The sequence below is a fragment of the Indicator indicator genome, chromosome 7 (genome assembly GCF_027791375.1).
Source record: "Indicator indicator isolate 239-I01 chromosome 7, UM_Iind_1.1, whole genome shotgun sequence".
NCBI lineage: Eukaryota > Metazoa > Chordata > Aves > Piciformes > Indicatoridae > Indicator > Indicator indicator.
The window spans coordinates 2480623-2500327 of NC_072016.1; the positions used below are offsets into that span (position 1 = coordinate 2480623).

General features: G+C 43.5%; 1 protein-coding gene across 2 annotated transcripts; it reads left to right on the top strand.

The window, feature by feature from the left end:
* The first annotated feature begins 92 nt into the window (after positions 1–92).
* Positions 93–18668, top strand: MCMBP (minichromosome maintenance complex binding protein). Of its 2 annotated transcripts, XM_054382773.1 has the most exons (17): positions 93–150; positions 948–1033; positions 2634–2774; positions 2980–3021; positions 3663–3773; positions 4053–4057; positions 5103–5215; positions 6985–7136; positions 7796–7896; positions 9730–9896; positions 10833–10956; positions 12559–12676; positions 14011–14176; positions 15823–15956; positions 16558–16722; positions 17301–17389; positions 18338–18668. In XM_054382773.1, the coding sequence occupies exons 1-17, from the start codon at positions 93–95 to the stop codon at positions 18462–18464; spliced, it is 1899 nt and encodes a 632-aa protein (XP_054238748.1). In that variant the 3' UTR covers positions 18465–18668. The 2 variants fall into 2 exon arrangements, with proteins under 2 accessions (XP_054238748.1, XP_054238747.1); XM_054382772.1 differs by lacking the exon at positions 4053–4057 and having other exon boundaries at positions 3663–3762; positions 5084–5215.
* The last annotated feature ends 1037 nt before the right edge of the window (positions 18669–19705 follow it).

Here is a 19705-nt window from a genome sequence, read left to right on the forward strand (position 1 = left end):
CCGTGCTAGGCTTGTGAGCGGGAGTCGGCGGCTGCAGGGCGCCGGCAGCCCCCTGCCTGCCCTCGTCCTCCGCGGCGAGGCTCGCCCTCGCCATGCCGTGTGTGGCCGACTGGCTCAACAACCCCTTCAGCATCGTACAAGGCATCTTCGGTAAGCGCGGGCTGGCCGGGCCGGGCTGCTCTCAGCAGATGCCCGTGAGGGCGCCCGTAACCGCGCGGCGGCCGGACGGGGCTTTTCCTCACGGGATAGGTGGCGGGAGACCGGCGGTCCTGGCCCTGCCTGAGGGGGCAGCGGGGACAGATAAGTGCCTGTGTGAGCTGGCAAGAGGAGCGAGGGCGGGTGGCCGCTTCGTCCTTTCCGGGCAAGGAGCGAGCGGGAGCCGCGTTCCCGAGGCCTCCGAGAACTGCGGCTTGGCGGGGTCCTGCCCTGAAGCTGTGCGATACTTCACGCCTGGGCAGCAAGGTTTGCCTAGGGTTGGTAGTCCAGCTGGGGTGGGGAAGGAAATAAAAGAAAGTGTGTTTTGGGGTTCAGGAACAATGTGTGCTGCCTACATGGATTACCGCTTAGCAGTAGTGTTACCAGTGCCATCAGCTGAAGCGATTTCTGTGTTAGGTTTGATCCTAACTAAAAGCACACTGAAATAACATTTTCTGCAGTGAATATAAAGCAGAAAGTTGTACCTCATTTCCTCCACTTTCTAGCTGGGTCTGTTGCAGTATTTCAGAGCTCTTCCATGCTTCTAAGCATCAGTGTTCATTGCGTTTGCCTGAATGGGTATAAGATGGAAAGTCTGTGTGTTTGTAAGGGGTATAAAGTAGTCTAATGCATATATATATCATATGCACAGAATAGAAATAAACATTTAGATTGCTTACTGTGCTAAGAGAATGCCCAGCAGAAATCTGTTATGTGATGCTAATACACACATAAATGTGTTTTGTTTGTAGCCCAAAATGTTCCCAACTCTGACTGGGAAAAGAAGGTAACCGAATACTTCAAGGAGAAATTAAAAGAAAATAATGCTACTAACTGGGTAAGGTTATTTTATTCTCTTAGGGTTATGCCTTTCTTAAGCTTCATTCTTTTTATCTCTTTAATTGTTGCAGTGATGTGCTTTTGAGAAGCTCTTCCTTTCAGGACGAGTGTTAAGCCTAGACTTCGTGCTATGTTATTTACATCTCAGTTGCTTTAATCTGCGTTCAAAGCAAAGATGTAAAACGCTAACTGAAACAGAGAAGCCGATCCACTTGACCTCAGCGTACTCTTTTGCCCTGGGCCACAGCTGCTGAGTGCTGCCTGTTTGTGGGACTAACCTGTAGATGGCAGGAGCTCACAAAAACTGTCATTTTGGAAGGTGTTCTTGCTTACCATCTACTGTGAGTCTGCAGTGTGTGTTTGTACACCACAAGGTTCTGAGCTGCTGTTTTTAAACCCCTTCTCTCCTCATCTTTTATGGTGATTCTGCAAACTTTGTGTGGGTTGAATAGCTGCTTGAGCTTTTAGGGAGAAAAATACTTTCTGCTGTTTATGCAGTTTAGCAAGAAAGCTATGCTTCAGGTTTTAAAATAAAGCATGACTACTTGAGTTCAAAAGATGATCTTTTTCTGAAAGACTGTGGGGAGAACAGCATTGGGAAACACTGCTAAGTGGATTAGAAACTTTAATATCAAATCTGTTCTACTTATGGCTGAAAAATAACCCCAAACAAGTGAAAATGATCAGGTTTCTTTATTTCTTCCTTTGTCAGTAAGTGTTCAGTTTAAATCAGAGTGTAGGTAGCAGAATTAAAATGTTAGAAGGAATTAGAAGTGCATTTTCTTACTCAAGAGAAACATAAGGGACTATACTTTGGGGTTTTAAAATGCTGTTCCCTATAGAGCCACTTTAGGGTTTTTGTTGCATTTTAATGTTTATCTTCAAAATCAGAAAACTATTCTGTTGCAAGTCTCATTATTTCAAGTTATTCCACATGCCTAGGCATTAATTATTTTTTTCTATCCCCTTCTGTTCTTCCATTGTCATGGAAAGACTCTCCCAGTGTGAACTTGGAAATTAACATACAGGTTTTCCACAGCCTTTTCTTGTAAGAAATTGTGCATGCAATTGCTATGGTACCACTGACACGTTGTAAAAGTGCTGTCAAGTGGGAATAAGGCAAACAATAAATTCTATTTAGTCCTGCAGCCACAGTGATTCCTACTTTAAGAGTTAGTTTCAAACGTTACACAGTTTTCATACTGGTTCAGACTGTTCTGCATTGATTTTATAGTCAAGTGTCAGAATTGAGAAATGAACTGGACTGGTGGCTTTGGAACTGGAAAAATTTGGGAACTGTTAAGGGTTTGATAATCATAACTCTTACCTGTAACAGCTATTGCAGAAACTTCTGGTGTTGTGATACAGTTTGTTAGTGCTTGGACTGAGGCAGGAGATGTGCTCAGTACTAAGTATATTACCAGCTAAGGCACTGAGTTGTCAGAGGCCATTAATCATAACGACAATACAGGGCTTGAGGCAAGTAACTGAATAGTGAGATATGAGAATGAGTTGGTGACAGTTTGTGTGCTGGTTTTGGCTTACCTCAGAGTGTTCCTTGTTATACACCAGTTGTTTAGATAAGGTTTTTCTTGTAGGTGCCATCACTGAATGATGTTCCTGTACATTACCTAAAACCCAACAGCTTAGTGAAATTCCGCTGCATGGTTCAAGATATGTTTGATCCTGAGTTTTACATGGGAGTGTATGAAACAGTGGACCCAAACACAAATGCACGTGTAAGTGAAATACTGATTTGTTGTTTTAGTAAATGTTTACCATTTCAGTCCTCATATCTCTTTACTTTCTGAATTAAACCTAAGTGAAAGCTTGAGCAGTGTGTCTTTGAGGGGCTATCAGCTGCAATGATTTTGGTGTGAGTGATTCATCTTCAGGCTGCTGTCAGAAAGGGGATGATGGCCCTTGTGTTCTTCTTCTTGACAGGTTTTGCATTTTGGTAAATACAGAGATGTGGCAGAATGTGGGGTAAGTCATACAAATGGTGAGATTAAATATTAGACAGAAAGATGCATTTTATAAATGCAATGTAGCTTATTTGGAAGGTAGTGGATTCCTGGAGGTGCTGCTCTTAAAGCATAGTCTTGGATTTGGAGAGCAGAATATCCTTAACTGCTCACAGGCATTCTAAGCTCAGCAGACTTCAAGTTGTTTCTGTTTTATTATAAATCTGTTTTGCTTGGGGGAAGGAGTGAATCGTTGATCTTGAAACTTTCTGCTGCAGAAGAGAATTTACTTTTGGTAGTACAGTGCCATTAGAGTCAAAGCAGCATCGATACAGCACACCCCAGCCCTGGAAGTATTCAAAGCCAGGTTGGATGAGGCTTTAAGCAACCTGTTCTAGTAGGAGGTGTCCCTGCCCATGGCAGGGGGTTGGAACTAGCTGATCTTTAAGGTCCTGTCCAACGTAAACTATTATGTGATACATACTGTTTGGTTTCACTGTTTCATGAGTATGTAGTCTTGCATGTATACTGTAACTTCTGGCTGAGTAACTGAATCTATGGGGTTAGGGGTTTTTTTTGTTTGTTTGTTTGGGGTTTTGTGTGTGTTTGTTTAAGAAAAAAATCTGAATCAGATCTTTAACAAAATTTCTCTTGGTATTGTAGCCTCAGCAGGAAATTGATCTGAACTCATCACAAACCATCACCTCTGAGAGACAGACTTTCTACTGTGTTCCAGTGCCTGGTGAATCAGTATGGGTGAAAGAAATATCTTTTGTGACTGAGCTAGTGCTCTGTTATACAGTGATTGAAATTAAGTTTAAAGTTTTATTCTGAGTGAATCAGGAGAGGTGGTAGGTATAGAAAACTGGAAAAAGAGTGGTGTGCTGCTTTCTGATTGCTTTTTGATTTAGTGGAGATTTAGACAAGATTTCTCATGTTTGCTTCAGAGAGTCATGAAAATTTCTGTTGCTTTCTATTTGCAAATGCTTGGGAAAAGAAAATTCAGTTGAGCTACAGGCATCCCATTGACACACAATGAGATTCTCCTCCAAGAACCTGTAAGAATACCTGAAGCTGAGCACATTAAGACAATAATTCCTGGAGAACTGAACTGTTATGGCTTTAATAGTTTGATCACAGTATGTCATTGTCATGTATGAGTACAGGAATCATTTTGAGGAGAAACAATCTGTAGTTTCTTCTAGTAAAGAGAAGTAAAGTTATCTGAGTGGAACGGACACAGGAGGCTTATTTCAACACCTTCTAGGAATTTTATATTGTTTTCTTCTCCAAGGGACTGAGGGAGAGGCCTGGAAATCTTTAGATATTTTGTATTGTGTAAAAAGATAAGAATTCTATGCAAATCTATGATTTGGTATCTCAGAATAAGAGAAGTGACTTGTCATTGGCACAGAATGGCAGTGCAGTTTTAAAATTAGGCTGACACAATTAGATGGTCTTTGAACAAAGCTTGCAGCAAAGTACTGCAGCAGTGGAAAATTGAAGTGAGCTGGACTGCAGTGAAAATAGTGAACAGGATTTCAGTGTTTACCATCATGCTAAGAAAAAGGAAAAGTGTATTAGCTTTTCCAAAACTGACTTGCAAGTGTAGTATTGCCCTTGTCTTATAATTAATGTGTACATTTTCTGTTTCTTTTTAAAGTACTAATAATTGCAAGTCTTTGAATATTAATGCCAACTCTTTTTAGGGTTGAGATGTGGAGAGAAAAAAATTCTTGAGATTTGGAGTTGTGCTTGACCACAGGCATGTTCTGTGAGCATAAAACAACAAAAAAAAAACCCTTCCTTTTTAGAGATTGATAGTGGAATAACACTCAGTTTCTATTTTCAACAAAGGAAATGACTTCTATAGACTGCAGGTTATTTTAGATACCTAAAGAGATGATGTCTACATAAGAATTTGAGTTATTATTTTAATGTTTTGCTCAAAATGGGATAATAGCAATTTCTTTTAATAGATTAAAAAAAATTAAAAACCAAAGCCCACCAAACAAGAATTTCTTCTGCTTCTTTTTGGACTTCCTGAACCAAGCCTGTAGTTGTCATCCTTAATCCACAATTTCAAGCATACATTAGTGCCAGCCAAGCTCGAGTTAGTCCTTCAACATCCTACACACCAAGTCGCCACAAGAGGAGCTATGAGGAAGATGAGGACATGGATCTACATCCATCTAAACAGAAAGAGCAACATATGGGTAATAATCTCTATTGATGAATGGTTGTGGTGATAGCTCTCCAGGATTTGCAACAATTTCATTTTCCAGGATTGAAATCCTTGCAATTGTCTGGAGCAGTACTGTTGTTGCAGCCTTCAAAACTAACTTGGTGGCTTCAGTGAAGTCCTCAGTGGTTTAAACTGGAATGGTGTGGGTGAGCTGATGGTGTTGCATGTACATCGTATGACTTGTTGGTATTGTTTTCTACAGTTAATCCCTAAAATGAATGTTTTGCACAGCAGCTCACAAACATTTATTTATAGCAGCAGGCTGAGATTTAGGAGTTCTTAATGTTCCACTCTACTGCAGATTTCTTAGTAATTTGGGGAAAGGTATGTCATCTTCTCTCTCTCTCACTCTGTGGGGACCTTACTGTGTAAATTGAAGCCAAGCTAAATGTCACTTTGGTGCTGCTTTGCTGCAAACAATAGTATGCATCTAAAAAATATCTCCCAGCCTTACATTTTTTCCTAATGTGATTTATTAATCCAGCTTCATAAAGGAAGCAGGTTAACACCAGACAAGTATAGCATCCTGAATTAAACCTTATAAGAAGATGGTGTTCCAAACACCAGCAGTGTTCCAGTGTGTACAGTTTTTTTTGATATCTTTTGATCAGGCTGTGAACTGACTTTTTGGATGCTCATCTGTGGAGGTGGTCCTTAAATCATCATGGGGATTTTTTTCGGAGGTTTTGGCAAGTTTCTTTTGAACATGAGAAAATGGTTAGGGCCATGAGGAAGATCAGAGGGCTGGAGCACCTCTCCTATGAGGACAGGCTGAGGGAGTTGGGGTTGTTCAGTTTGGTGAGGAGAAGGCTCCGAGGAGAACTTACTGTGGCCTTCCAATATCTGAAAGGGGCCTACAAGAAAGCTCGGGGGGGACTTCTTAGGCTGTCAGGTAGTGATAGGACTGGGAGGAATGTATCCAAGCTAGAGAAGGGGAGATTTAGATTAGATGGTAGGAAGAAATTCTTCACTATAAGGGTGGTGAGACACTGGAACAGGTTGCCCAGGGAGGGGGTGGAAGCCTCATCCCTGGATGTTAAGGTCAGGCTGGATGTAGCTCTGGGCACCCTGATCTAGTGGAGAGCATCCCTGGCAATGGCAGAAGGGTTGGAACTAGATGATCCTTGAGGTCCCTTCTAACTCTGATAATTCTGTGACTCTGTGAAAATTGTCAGTCCTGTTGGAAAAAAATGTGGAAGCTATTGCTTGCTGTTCTTTGGGGTTCTATGTCTCGTTCATTAGCTGAATCCATGTTTTTCCTTTTGTATTCTTAGCATTTTGCAAGATAGTTTGGACTGTTTTGTTTTCATACTCAGGGTAATCAGTTGTAGAATAGATTTTTACAGCTTTATTATTGCTGCAAATCGATGGAGATTTATAATATAAAGTGTTTTGTTGATGCATCCTCTCACCTTTAAGAACTCTCTATTTCTTTAAATGTGAGGTGCAGAAAAATACTACCTGTGTGGTCCTGTGGGGTTTAGGAAAATATTGTTCACACAGTTTAAGCATTACATTTGGAAACACATAGATCTTTACCAGAACTCTCACACACACTTGACTTGATGCTGTAAAATGTGCATTTGTGGGACTAGAAGCATCTTCTGTCAAGTATCTTGCATTATTAAATGTTTTTGTCTGAGATGTCTGGTTAAATTGCTTTAATTTTGTGGTGCTCACTAAGGAAAGTTGTTACCTTGCATTTCTGCTTGAAGAGCCTGCAAATCCTGTGTTTTCCAGGCAGTGGAAGTGAGATCCATGGATGTGTGGAGCCAAAGAGATTAGAAACAGAAGCTTCTGCAGGTCATCATCTCACTTCTCCTAACTGCTCCTCTCCGCTTGACTTAAATTTTCCGTTGCCAGGAGAGAAGGGACCGGCGTGTCTTGTAAAGGTAACACAAGTGGGGAGATGATAAACCTGTCTGTGGCCTAAGTGAGGCAGGCAGAATCTGGAGTTAGAGTGGCACTGGCTGGTCATGCAGTGATTTATAGGCACAGAAATGCTCTTTCAGGTCCGGAATTCTGTTTCTGCAGATAATTACATTGTTTCTTCTCACTCTCATATTTTCTCCTCTTGAGTGCTGTACTGGAGCTGCATTTACTAGAGCTTGCACCTTCCCACTATGCTTACTTAAACAGGTCCATTACAAGGTGTTTGAAGGTGTAGCTGCTATTTAGAGGACAAATCCTGAAAGCAAAAAGAGAGTATTTGTGATGGGACAAGCCAGAAAACAAACTACACGTTTTTGTGTTGTATTTGAAATAGCCTTTGAGTGTCTTGTGTTGACTGTGAAACTTCCAACACAAGATTTGTGTTTGAATGCTCTCTTATTCAACAAATCCTGGTAAATCAGATTAGAATTGTTTATATTTGTGGAGCAAAGGTGTCATAAAAACTCATCTGTCCAGTGCAAGCTTACTGACACTGAGGACAGATCTCTTTACACAGCCTGTCCTCAGCCTATAGCTGAGTCTCTTGAAAGTTCCTTGTGTTTGTGTGCAGTCCTGCATCTGGCCCATCTGTCTCTCTCTCTTATTTTCTTTGTGGCAGGTCTATGAGAGCTGGGATAGCTTCAAAGTCAACGATGTCCTGGAGGTTTATGGGATTTTGTCTGTGGATCCAGTGCTGAGTATAGTAAACAATGACGAGAGGTAAGGCTCCTCTGATGTGTGACACTGAAACGAAGGACGTTTTCATCACAGCAAAATACTTTTGGTATCCATCATACAGACAGGGAAACCATAGAATGGTTGCTCAGGGCCTCATCCAGCCTGGTTTTGAGCAATTCCGGGGTTGGAGCCTCCATAACTTCTCTTGGCAATTTCTTCTTGTGGCTCATCACCCTCACGGAGAAGAATTTCTTCCTAATGCTTAATCTGATGTGCAAGTACATAGGAATTCTGCTTGAGAGGTGAATTTTGTTACTTAAAATGTTTGATGTGAAAAATGTTAGATCCACCATCCTGTAAGCTGAAGTCCATTGTACTCTGGTGCATCCACACCCTTGGATACACAACTCATCTCTTTAAGTTGGCATGCAGAAAGTGCTTCTATAGCTGTGTGGTTTGTACCCTTTCGTGCCTGTTAAGCTTTAAACAGTGACCAAAACTTTTTAGTAAGCTTAAAAATTAGAAATTATTTCAGAAGGAGATTTTGTAAGTCCATGCAAGTTGCTAGCATAAACAGTTCTGAAGAATATAACAAAGTTTGCATCTCTTCATGGAGGATGAAAGTGACCAAAATCAGTAAAAAACTGGGTTCTTGTTTTATTTCTTTTTCATTAGATAAAAGAAAAACCTTCCCATTTCACCTGCTTGCAGCAGTTATTTGCTTGACACAACACAAACTAAACCAGAGAGACTCAGGAAGTCAGTTTGTAGAATAAAACTGTTGAGCAATCTAACGACTGTACAACTGATTGTGCTTTAAATAATTTCTGCTGGTGATTTTGTTTCTTTCTGATAAGCAGAGTATGGAGAGTGCAGTGTCAATCTGTTCTACTGCCAACTTCTTAAAAGTTAACTCAGTCTGCTGGTCAGCTGCTTTTTGTTATCATCTGTCTGACAGCTGATCCCGGAGTGGCAGCTCAGTTGGTCTGTCAGAGGTTGCTGGGTTTTTTCCTGCGTGTCATTCTGTCACAAATAGACAAAAGGGTGGCATTCAGCAGTGGGTTGAATGCAAACAAAAGAACTTCCTTGTAATGAAAAGAGCTGATAGTTTGGTGGTGGACTGCTGAAGAGGCTCTGAAGTTAGAAAGCCTTTCAGCTTTTAAAACTGGTACAACTTGGTGAAATATGTACTTAAGGTTACAGCCATCTGATATAGTCACTTTAGGGATTTCAGTTTGTGCATAACTAAGAAAGGATTTGGTGAGGTATCAGCAGGGAGAGCAAAGCTTGTGTATCTAACTCTTAAATTGAGTAGTAATACCTTCAAGTTGCAGCTAAGTTACATTAGGATTTATTTGCTCATTTATTTTTATTCAGCCAGTGGTACAGCTGCTGTGTGACTATCTAGAAGATCTTGTTTGAAATTAAGAAGTCCCACGTGTGCAAACACAGGCAAATGTCATAGATCATTAGCTTATTTTCTTACAAGTTGCTGTTTAGGCTTCAGTCAGTACACTCTGAACAGAACACTCTGTATGTAACATTTTATTTGAAGCTACATCTTAGGCAGCAAATAATAAATGTGGGTTTGTTTGGAGTGTTTGGTTTGGGGGTTTGGTTTTTGGGGTTTTGTTTGTTTTGTTGGGTTTTTTTTGGGGGGACGTGCTGGCATTTCTGTGTTACTCAGTATTTCTGGTGGGTTTAAAAAGCATAAAGCAGGTAGTTTGAATAGGGGAGGAGTTAGCAGGAGCTGGGACTGGATGTTTGTTTGTTATGATGTTCTGTGTTCTTGGCCTGGTTACAGCTGTCCTTAGTCAGATGGAAAGGAATTTGTGTAGAATGTTTCTAAGTCCATTGTGTTGTGCCCTTTCCTAGGGAAGGCTCAGCCTTGGATCTTATGGAGTGTATGGACACAGCAGAAGAACAGAGAGTACACAGTCCTCCAGCCTCATTAGTCCCCAGAATCCATGTGATTTTGGCACAGAAATTACAGCACATTAACCCCTTACTACCTGCCTGCCTTAATGAAGAGAGCAAAACCTGTGAGTACCTGAAGGTGACTTCTCTCTGTGTACACATAAATGCCTGTGAACAAAGACTTCACTGCTTGGGGACAGATGCATCAGTGCTAGGGTTTGGCTTTAAATCTTGTTAAATGGAGGAACCATTCACACCACAGCACTGGACAAGAGGCAAAGTGGCTGTGTTTATGATGCTTACATGTTTATTTTTCTGAAATAAGTGTAGCATTCTATGTGCCCAAAGATTTTTACCACATAGTTCAGACATCAGATTTTTATTTGTGTTCAAGTGGGATAAATGAATTACTGGAAAATTAGATTTCCAAAGTAGTATAACAGTGAAAACAAGAACCACAGTGATACCATGAAGACTCCCAATATACTATGAAGAAAAGAAGGCAGTCCTGGTTTGGAGGAGCTGTGCCATTCCTTGTGGCCTGTTTGACTTATTTTTTTTGGTCACTGTATGATTGCATGCAAACCTCTAATTAATATTTACATTGTCTTGCTTATGTGCTTTGTATTGGTTGTCCTAAGCTGTGCTACATGTAAGGGGTGGGGGTAGAACCATAGAATATTTTGGGTTGGAAGTGAGCTCTAAAGACCATGTAATCCAACCCTCTCTGCAGTAAGCAGGGGCATCCTCAACTAGATCAGATTGCTCAGAACAATCAGGTGTCTGCCTTTAGGCTACTGATACTAGAAACTTGGTTCCAAACTCTACAGCCTTCTGCAAATGCATCACACACTATCAAATTAAAAAAGAGACACTGAGTGATTCAGGTTATCCAAAGGCAGGCATTGCTCAGCTGGAAACCACTGAATGTTTGTTTATTTTTCCTAGACTGCTTTGGAGTAACCATTTTTCTTCATCAAACTCTATCAGAAAGTAAGATTTCTGTAAAGGGGAGAGGACCTTCATGTTTTCTGACATTTGTTCTCTTCTGCTCTTTTCAGTTGTCTCTAATTTCATGTCTGAGCTGTCGCCAGTGAGAGCAGAGTTGCTTGGGTTCCTCACCCACGCCCTCCTGGGAGATAGCTTGGCTGCTGAATACCTTATATTGCATCTCATCTCAACAGTGTAAGTATTTAGGTGTCTGCTGAGAATTTATATATTCGTATTTTAAAAGAAATCTCTTATGGGGTACTTGACCACTCTGAAAACAAAAGGCTTAAACAGTACTTAACTCGAGCAGTGCTTTTCTCCAGCTAGAGTTGTCTTGTCAAACAGGTTTCATTGAAGTAGTAGGAAGGTTTGTTAAAAGGCCACTTTGTGGCCTTTTCAGTGTTCCTTGGAGAGTTGGACAAAGTCTCCAAGATACATTTTTATACAGAGTGTGGAAACTATTTTTTTCCTGTAGTTTCTTTTAGTGAACAGGATAGGTAAGTGACTTAGACTCTAAGATGACATTTACTAGCTGCAGTGGTTGTTGTTTAGGTATTAAAAGGTGCATTCTGGGAGTAATTAAGTGTAGACTTAATTGTTTAATGGTAGGTTCAAGTGACCCCTGTTTAGCATGAGATAGAAATTTACCACCTGAGCTGTTGCTGAATGGGATCAGCCTTCATGGCTGATTAAAGGGGATTTGCTTAACGTTCTCTGATGTTGGTTTAAACTGTCACTGGATGAAAGAGCAGCATCCTTTGACTCACTAAAATTTCAGGTGTGAAACTTCAGACAATATGTTTTGATTGGATTAAGTGTAGTTATTGGGCTCAAATTTCATTTTGGTCTTTCTTTAAAATGAAGACTAATTCTTTTATTTTTTTTAAATAGTGGGGTGGGGGAAAAGAGTTATTTCTTGGGAAATAAATCACTTGGTTTGTGGTTCTCAAAATTTCCACTCCTCTGAGAAGGAAATTGTAGAGCACATACTTGTTGAACAGAAATGTTGACAGCTGTAGTGGGACTCAGCATCTTAACCTTTCCTCATGCCTGCTGCTGAGGTGTAAAAAGCTGTAAGATACTTCCCAGCCTTGGTGAGACAGGTAGTATGAAGACAGATAAATCATGATGCAGCATAGGTGTGAGCTGACAAGACTTGTGGTGAGAGTGTGTTCACAGTCTACCCTGAACCCTTGTCCCCATGTAAACAGAAGTACCTCAGTGCCACTGCGACTTTGGTCGCTTTGGTTTTTTGTTTTTTACTCTTGAGTACATTTTTCTTCTTTCTAATGGGACTGTGATTCCTCTAAGACTTAGACCAGAGTGTGTTTTCTCTCTTAGCTGGTATCACAAAAAAAGTTGAAATTTCTCAAGAATGGAGAGAAGAAATACAGTAAGAAGAGGGAGAGGAAAGCTGAGGGCAGGTAAAGGAGGTGAAACAAGCATGCTAAGCAGGGAGATTGAGCTTGGGCAATGAGAAAGCAAAAGGATGAAGCATCAGGTTTACTGAGGAACAATAGAGCACAAGAACAGAACATCTGGAAGGCACAGTGCAGGACCTCAAGCACTACAGTTGTCCTGCTGTTGTGCAGTTCTGCAAAGCTTTCCAAAGCTGTCTTCAGCCTAACCTAGCTCCTAGGCCACTGGAGAAGGAAGAAAAGGCGGCTACTACCTGTGTATGGATCGCTGTCAAAAACCTGCTAGCTACCAGAGCCCCTGCATAGCTCTCAGAGTGGTCAGCCCCTGCGTTCCCTGTGCTCATCAGATGCTTGCTAACCTGTGCTGGTTTTGGTTTAGCTATGCCAGACGAGATGTGCTTCCTCTGGGGAAATTCACCCTCAACCTGAGCGGCTGTCCCCGCAACAGCATCTTCACGGAGCACATCTACCGCATCATCCAGCAGCTTGTTCCAGCAGTAAGCACGATGGCACCACACTGCTTTCATCTGCTGGTGGGAGGTGGTGACTAGCTGCTCAAGCAGAGAAGCAACGTTGTAGTTAAAGGCAGGGCCTTGCTGTCCATGGGGAGGGCAGATAAAAGTGGAGATACAGCTTGCCTGTCAGTTGAGGTCTCTCTTTACCTTGGCATCTGGGATGAATGTGGGATAAAATCAGATCCTCGTGGGTATTAGACTGACAGATGCTGCATGCTTTTATTTTGCCTTTGTGGAGTGATTTGTTTAGACATTTAGGTCATTTGGTTATCATGCCATTAGTGTTTATCCCCCCGTTCTCTAGAAAATCGGTAGTCATAACTGTATTGTTGCAATGAATTAGTTGTGGTTGCTTTGCTCATCCCAGATGTGCAGTACAGGTGATGTCAGCTCTTAACAGCCCTGTGTTCCTTCTGGAACATTTGGGGGTTTGAGTATTCAGCATTTGAGATAAAGCATTTTTTATATTAGAATCATAGAATTGTTTTGGTTGGAAAAAAAATCTTTAAGATCATCAAGTCCAACCATCAACCTAACACAGAATCACAGAATTGTGAGGGTTGGAAGGGACCTCAAAGATCAGCCAGTTCCAACCACCCTGCCATGCCCAGGGACACCTCACACTACAGCAGGTTGCTCACAGCCACATCCAGCCTGGCTGCAAAAACCTCCAGGGATGAGGCTTCCACCACCTCCCTGGGCAACCTGTGCCAGTGTCTCACCACCCTCATGGGGAAGAACTTCTTCCTAACATCCAATCTGAATCTACCCATTTCCAGCTTTGTTCCATTCCCCCCAGTCCTGTCACTACCCGATATCCTAAATAGTCCCTCCCCAGCTTTCTTGTAGCCCACTTCAGATACTGGAAGGCTACAAGAAGGTCTCCTTAGAGCCTTCTCTTCTCCAGGCTGAACAGCCCCAACTCTGTCTCCATAGCAGAGGTGCTCCAGCCCTCTGGTCATCCTTGTGGCCCTTCTCTGGACATGCTCCAGCACCTCCAGATCCTTCTTGCACTAGGGGCTCCAGAACTGGACACAGTACTCCAGTGGGGTCTCACTAGAGTGGAGTAGAGCGGGAAAATCATGTCCCAAAGTTCCACATCCACAAGTTTCTTGAACACCTCCAGGGATGGTGACTCCACCACCATCCCTGAGCACTCTTTCAGTAAAGAAACTTTTCCTAATACCCAATCTAACTCTTGTTTTGGTGACCAAGTTTAGTTTTACTTGCTGTGGGGGCTGACAGCTGTAGCTCTTGCTGAAGGAAGCAATCTGGCTGAGAGGAAAGGTGCTGATGAGTTTCTGCTGTGGTTGCAGTCCCACCGCCTGCAGATGACCATCGAGAGCATGAATCGTTCCCGGCTGATCCCACACAAAGACTACGCAGCCAACCGCTTGGTCAGTGGAGTGCTGCAGCTTGCCAGCAACACCTCCCTTGTGATAGATGAGACCCAGCTCGAGCAAGGACAGCTTGACACCACAGGTAGGCATTCCTCCCTTAGCAAAGAAAATCTCACCCCCAGGTTGGAAGTTGGTGTATTTGAAGCCAATGATGACAATTGTGCCCCACTGAAAAGTTTCTGTTCCAAAACTGTTTGTGGTTTCACTGCTTGAATTAGCTTCCTGCTAGTCACAGTATCACAGTATCACATCAGAGTTTGGAAGGAACCTCAAGAGATCAGTAGGTCCAACCCCCCTGCCAGAGCAGGACCACTTAGTGTAATCTGCACAGGAATGCATCCAGGTGGAGTTGGAAAGTCTCCAGAGAAGGAGACTCCATAGCTCCCTTGGAAAGCCTGTTCCAGGGCTCTGGGACCCTTACATAAAGAAGTTCCTCCTGATCTTGAGGTGGAACCTCCTGTGCTGTAGTTTATATCCATTGCCCCTTGTCACACGGTGCAACTGAGCAGAGTCTGTCCCCTCCTTCTTGACCCCCAGCCTTCAGATATTTATAAACATTCATTAAATCCCCTCAGTCCCACCAACAGCTAAGAGCTGAGAATGTGGCTCTGATTTTAGAGTGGAACAAAACTGAATCCTGGAGCAGGGTAAGTATCTGGCAGTTGGTTTGGAACTCTTAGAACTTACATCTTAGAGGTTTCAAATGGGAAAATGTCCCAGAAGTAAACCATAATATTAAAGTTGCCTTTTATTTATTAAATTTACCTTTTATTTATTAACTTTGCCTTTATTTAAAGTATAGTAAACTAATAGTATATCTGTATAGGCAAAGCCCTAACAGTAGCTGTGTCATTTGATGCAGTAACACTGCTGAAGAGAAATCCAAATTGTCAGATGCATGTCAGTCTTTCAGAGGGAGCGTTCCCAGAGCTAACCAAGCAGTTAATTTGTTGATCTTAACTCCTCCTAGAGTTTTAACCAACTCAGTTCCAAGTAGGGTGAGTCCTGCCCCCAGTCCTATTCCTACCTGACACCCTAAAAAGTCCCTCCCCAGCTTTCTTGTAGCCCCCTTCAGATACTGGAAGGCCACAATAAGGTCACCTCAGAGCCTTCTCTTCTCCAGACTGAACAGCCCCAACTCTCTCAGTCTGTCCTCATAGCAGAGGTGCTCCAGCCCTCTGCTCATCCTGGTGGCCCTTCTCTGGCGATGCTCCAGCACCTCCAGATCCTTCTTGTACTAGGGGCTCCAGAACTGGATGCAGTACTCCAGATGGGGTCTCACCAGAGCAGAGTAGAGGAGGAGAATCACCTCCCTCACCCTGCTGGCCACACTTCTCTTGATGCAGCCCAGGAGGTGATTGGCTCTCTAGGCTGCAAGTGCTCACTGCTGGCTCCTGTTGAGCTTCTCATCCACCAGCACCCCCAAGTCCCTTTCTTCAGGGCTGCTCTCCTGCCAGTCACTGCCCAGCCTGTATTGGTGCTTGGGTTTGCCCTGTCCCAGATGTAGGACCTTGCACTTGGTCTTATTGAACCTCATGATCCTGCAAGACTTCTTAATGTTGGTCTTAGAAACAGCCAAGTTCTTATCTGGCAAACACCATAGACACAAGAAGCAGCAGGATGCTTGCAAGAGGTTTTCCTACCAGCTGCTGATTAGAACCATTAAAACAAATCAGGTCTGAGATTTGTTTGGGTGCAGTTGTGAGAGGATTTGTTGTTGCTTTGTAGGTGTGCACAACGTGACAGCACTGGGGAATCTGATCACCTGGCAGAAGGTGGATTATGACTTCAGTTACCACCAGATGGAATTCCCATGCAATATTAACGTCCTGATCACTTCAGAGGGCCGCTCGCTCCTACCGGTACCAAGGGCTGCCTGAATTGAGGGGACAACTAGAGCTGGTAGCTCCTTCCTTGGAGCTTGCTGCTCCAGAGACAAGTGAAGACACTATCTTGTGACCAGGGATGGGTGTGACACTGGCATTGGTTACTGCCTTCATGCTCGTGGCTGCAGGCAGGCCAAAAACCTGTTCGGAGGAAAATCGAGAGGTTGATCTTCCCTCCTCCTGTGACGGCAAGGCTGTGGCTGAAGTCATTCATGGAGATCCCAGCAGTGGGTAAACCTGCAGCCACCCTGCTGCTCCCAGAGCCCTGCTCTAGCACAGTAGCTCCTGAGCTGATGGGCACTGGAATAAAGAGCAACAAATCTGGCACTGACCCTAGGAAAACTGAGTATCCTGAGCTTACAAGTATCTGATCTGTTGCATTCCAGCTGAGGGAGTGTTTCCTGCCTCTCAGTGAAACTGGCTCCTGGTTTTCAAAAAGGGACCTGTTAAATACTGAAAGAATTCTCTTAGTTAATTCTGGAAAAGAGTGCCTTGTGTTGCTTTAGAGATTGAATTAGCCTTTCAGTAGTGACAAACCAGGATGTGGAAAGAGATGATATGTAATTTTATTTTTCAGTCAGATTGCCAAGTCCACTTACAACCACAGCTCATTCCACCCAACATGGAAGAGTACATGAACAGCCTCCTAACAGCAGTGCTCCCTTCTGTGCTGAACAAGTTCAGAATTTACCTAAGCCTACTGAGGCTGCTGGACTACAGCATATCTGAGGAAGTGACCAAGGTATGAAAGACTTCAGGAATGTTTTCAACTGACTGAGAGCACCTTAGTGGAGTTACTGCATTTTCCCATTGCTCTCTCTGTCACTGATTCTCCTTCAAGTGTCCCAAAATCCAAGCAGAAGCATTTTCCTGCCCTGAATGTGCCTTTAAGTACTCCTGAGTATTTCAGTCTGCTTTGTGTACCCTGCTTTCAAAATCTCCTTTTGAAAGCTAATTCTTCTCAAAGATGAAAAGCAGTAGCCCATTTTCAGTCAGGCTTTCCCCCTGACAGCATTGAAGTTAAGACACTGGAATAGGTTGCCCAGGGAGGTCATGGATGCCCTCTCCCCTGGCGATGTTCAGGGCCAGGCTGGATGAGGCCCTGAGCAGCCTGGGCCAGTGGGAGGTATCCCTGCCTATGGCAGGAGGTTGGAACTAGATGATGGTCTTCATGCTCCCTTCCAGCCCAAACCATTGTATGACTCTATGCAATGTCTCTCCCTGCAATCTAAGGGTAGTTAGAGTGTTTAGCTCCTTAAGAATCTTCACTCTGAGGTAAGCGCTTTCTTGCCACTGAATTCCACACTGCATTGTTTGCAGGCAGTAGAAGAAGACTTTGTAGAGATGCGCAAGAGTGACCCTGAAAGCGTAACAGCTGATGACCTGCACAGAACCCTGCTTGTGGCAAGGTGGGTAGTGTTCTTTGGCCAAACTGGAGGCATCCTAGCAAGCTGGTGGCAAATTAAGTCAGCTCTCTGGTAGCCTCCAGTTGGATTGCAGTTGCACAAGGCCAGCCAGATGGAATCTCCCTCTCCTTTGGCCCTCTTGTTACAGATCCTTAGTTAGGCAAAGAAGAGAAAAAGGACCTGGGGGCTCCTAGTGGATGGAAGGTTGACCACAAGCCAGCAATGTGCTCTTGTGGCCAAGAAGGCCAGTGGCATCCTGTGTTATATTAGAAGGGCTGTGGTCAGTAGGTTAAGAGAAGTTCTCCTCCCTCTCTATTCTGCCCTGGTGAGGCCACATCTGGAATATTGTGTCCAGTTCTGGGCCCTTCAGTTCAAGAAGGACCTCAGGGAACTGCCTGAGAGAGTACAGCACAGAGCCACAAAAATGATGGAGTGGAACATCTTTATGAGGAGAGTCTGAGGGAGCTGAGGACTCTTTAGCTTTGAAAAGAAGAGACTGAGAGGTGACTTCATTCATGTTGATAAGTACATAAAGGGTGAGTGCCAAGAGGATGGAGCCAGGCTCTCCTCGGTGATGCCCAGTGGGTCGGCAGTGGGTGGAAGCTGAGGCATAGGAAGTTCCATGGAAACAAGAAAAAAATCATTTCACTGTAAGGTTGATAGAACCCTGGAACAGGCTCCCCAGGGGGGTTGTGGAGTCTCCCTTTCTGGAGATATTCAAGACCTGCCTTGATGAGTTTGTGTGATCTGGTCTAGGTGATCCTGCTCTGGCAGGGGGGTTGGACTGGCTGAGCTCTTGAGGTCCCTTCCAGCCCCTGACATTCTGTTGATTCTGTGATTTCCTTCCCCCTTCCTAGTCCACAGGATCCTGAAAGGAAAGTGGTTTTGTGCTGCATTCCCTCCTCAAGCCTGCCAGGTGCTGTTCCTCACCTGCTGTTTCTGCCTCTGCAGGTTCCTGTCCCTCAGCGCGGGGCAGACGACGCTGTCGAGAGAGCGGTGGCTGAGAGCAAAGCAGCTGGAGGCACTGCGCAAAGCCAGGCTGCAGCAGCAGAAATGTGTGAATGGGAATGAACTTTAACAGCCTCTCTGACATTGGTCTAATCCTAGGTGGAGCCCATACTGAGATTGGAAGGTTGTTTATACCAGGTTTTGTAGATAATTTATACCAAAAAGCTGTGGCTATTTCCCCTGGCAGGCTGGCCACACTTAACTCTGTTCAGCCACTTAAACAGACTTTATGCCCTTTTTTTGGAGCCTGTTTTGTAACTGAAAAATTGGTAACAATGAGCAAATTTGTTTGATATTAAACTTTAATACTGAAGTTGTTGTCAACTTACTTCCTTCAATAAGAAGCATATTTATCCCAGGACCCTTCCTCCACAGCAGTGGTAGGCTCTGGCCTAAGTGTGTGTTCCACCTCCTGAATTGTGAGGATCAGAGCTCTCAGCCAGCCTTCAGGCTCCAGGACTGTGTTCCCTTGTTCCCAGCAGCTGAGGCACACTGTGCTTGCTGCAGCAGCAGCTCAAGAGAGAGTACAGTGTGGTAGAAAGCAGTGATTTGATCTCACCCGTGATAAGGATCCAGCATGAAATACATCTGCATTGTGCGTGGAGGAGACCATGACTAACTGATCTCTGCTGAGCTGTATTCTGGTATTGACTGGAGGTGCACTCACAGCAAACATCTTCCTGTCTCCATTAGCAGCAAGGCAGGGTTTAAATTGTATGAATAACATCAATTTAAGCATTAAGAGTGGTCTCTACCTCTCTTACTCATACTGTACAGCTCAAGCTGGTTCTCAGAGGAGGTCCTTGCTCCTCCTCTGCCTCACAGAATGAGTTTAACAAGGGTGGTTGAAGCAGTGAGACACTCAAGCAATGTACAGTTGTAGAGGTAGGTAACAGGTAGAGTCTCTGATCTCCCCAGGTGTTTTCCAAAAGAAACAAATCTCTGATTCCCTACACTTACTGCTCTTTAGTCTGTCCTTGTGGAATGATGGAGCTAACCACCAATTAATTTAATTAGTTCTCTTTTTTTTTTTTTCTCCCCTAAAAAACAATCTTTTACCCTTTCCTGTTTGGCTCCTGCCAGATTTATATGAAGCTGATACCACCTCTACTGAGCCTGTTCTCAAGACCCTCCCTTTTTTCTATTGAAGACTTCTATTCTAAGCATGGCAGTGGCTGTGCAGCAAAACACAATCTGGAACTGGCCTTTGTCTCTGCACGCTCTTTATTAAGATGCACAGAAATAGTTTCTCTTCAATGTGAGCCAAGTTCTATGCCCTTTCCAGTTACTTTTTTGGAATACTAAAATGAA

Excerpts from the sequence above, each read along its gene's own strand:
- MCMBP (XM_054382772.1), top strand. The coding sequence starts at position 93 with ATGCCGTGTGTGGCCGACTGGCTCAACAACCCCTTCAGCATCGTACAA. Across the intron at positions 3,022-3,662 it reads GAGATGTGGCAGAATGTGGG|CCTCAGCAGGAAATTGATCT; the intron begins GTAAGTCATACA and ends TTGGTATTGTAG. Across the intron at positions 7,897-9,729 it reads ATAGTAAACAATGACGAGAG|GGAAGGCTCAGCCTTGGATC; the intron begins GTAAGGCTCCTC and ends GCCCTTTCCTAG.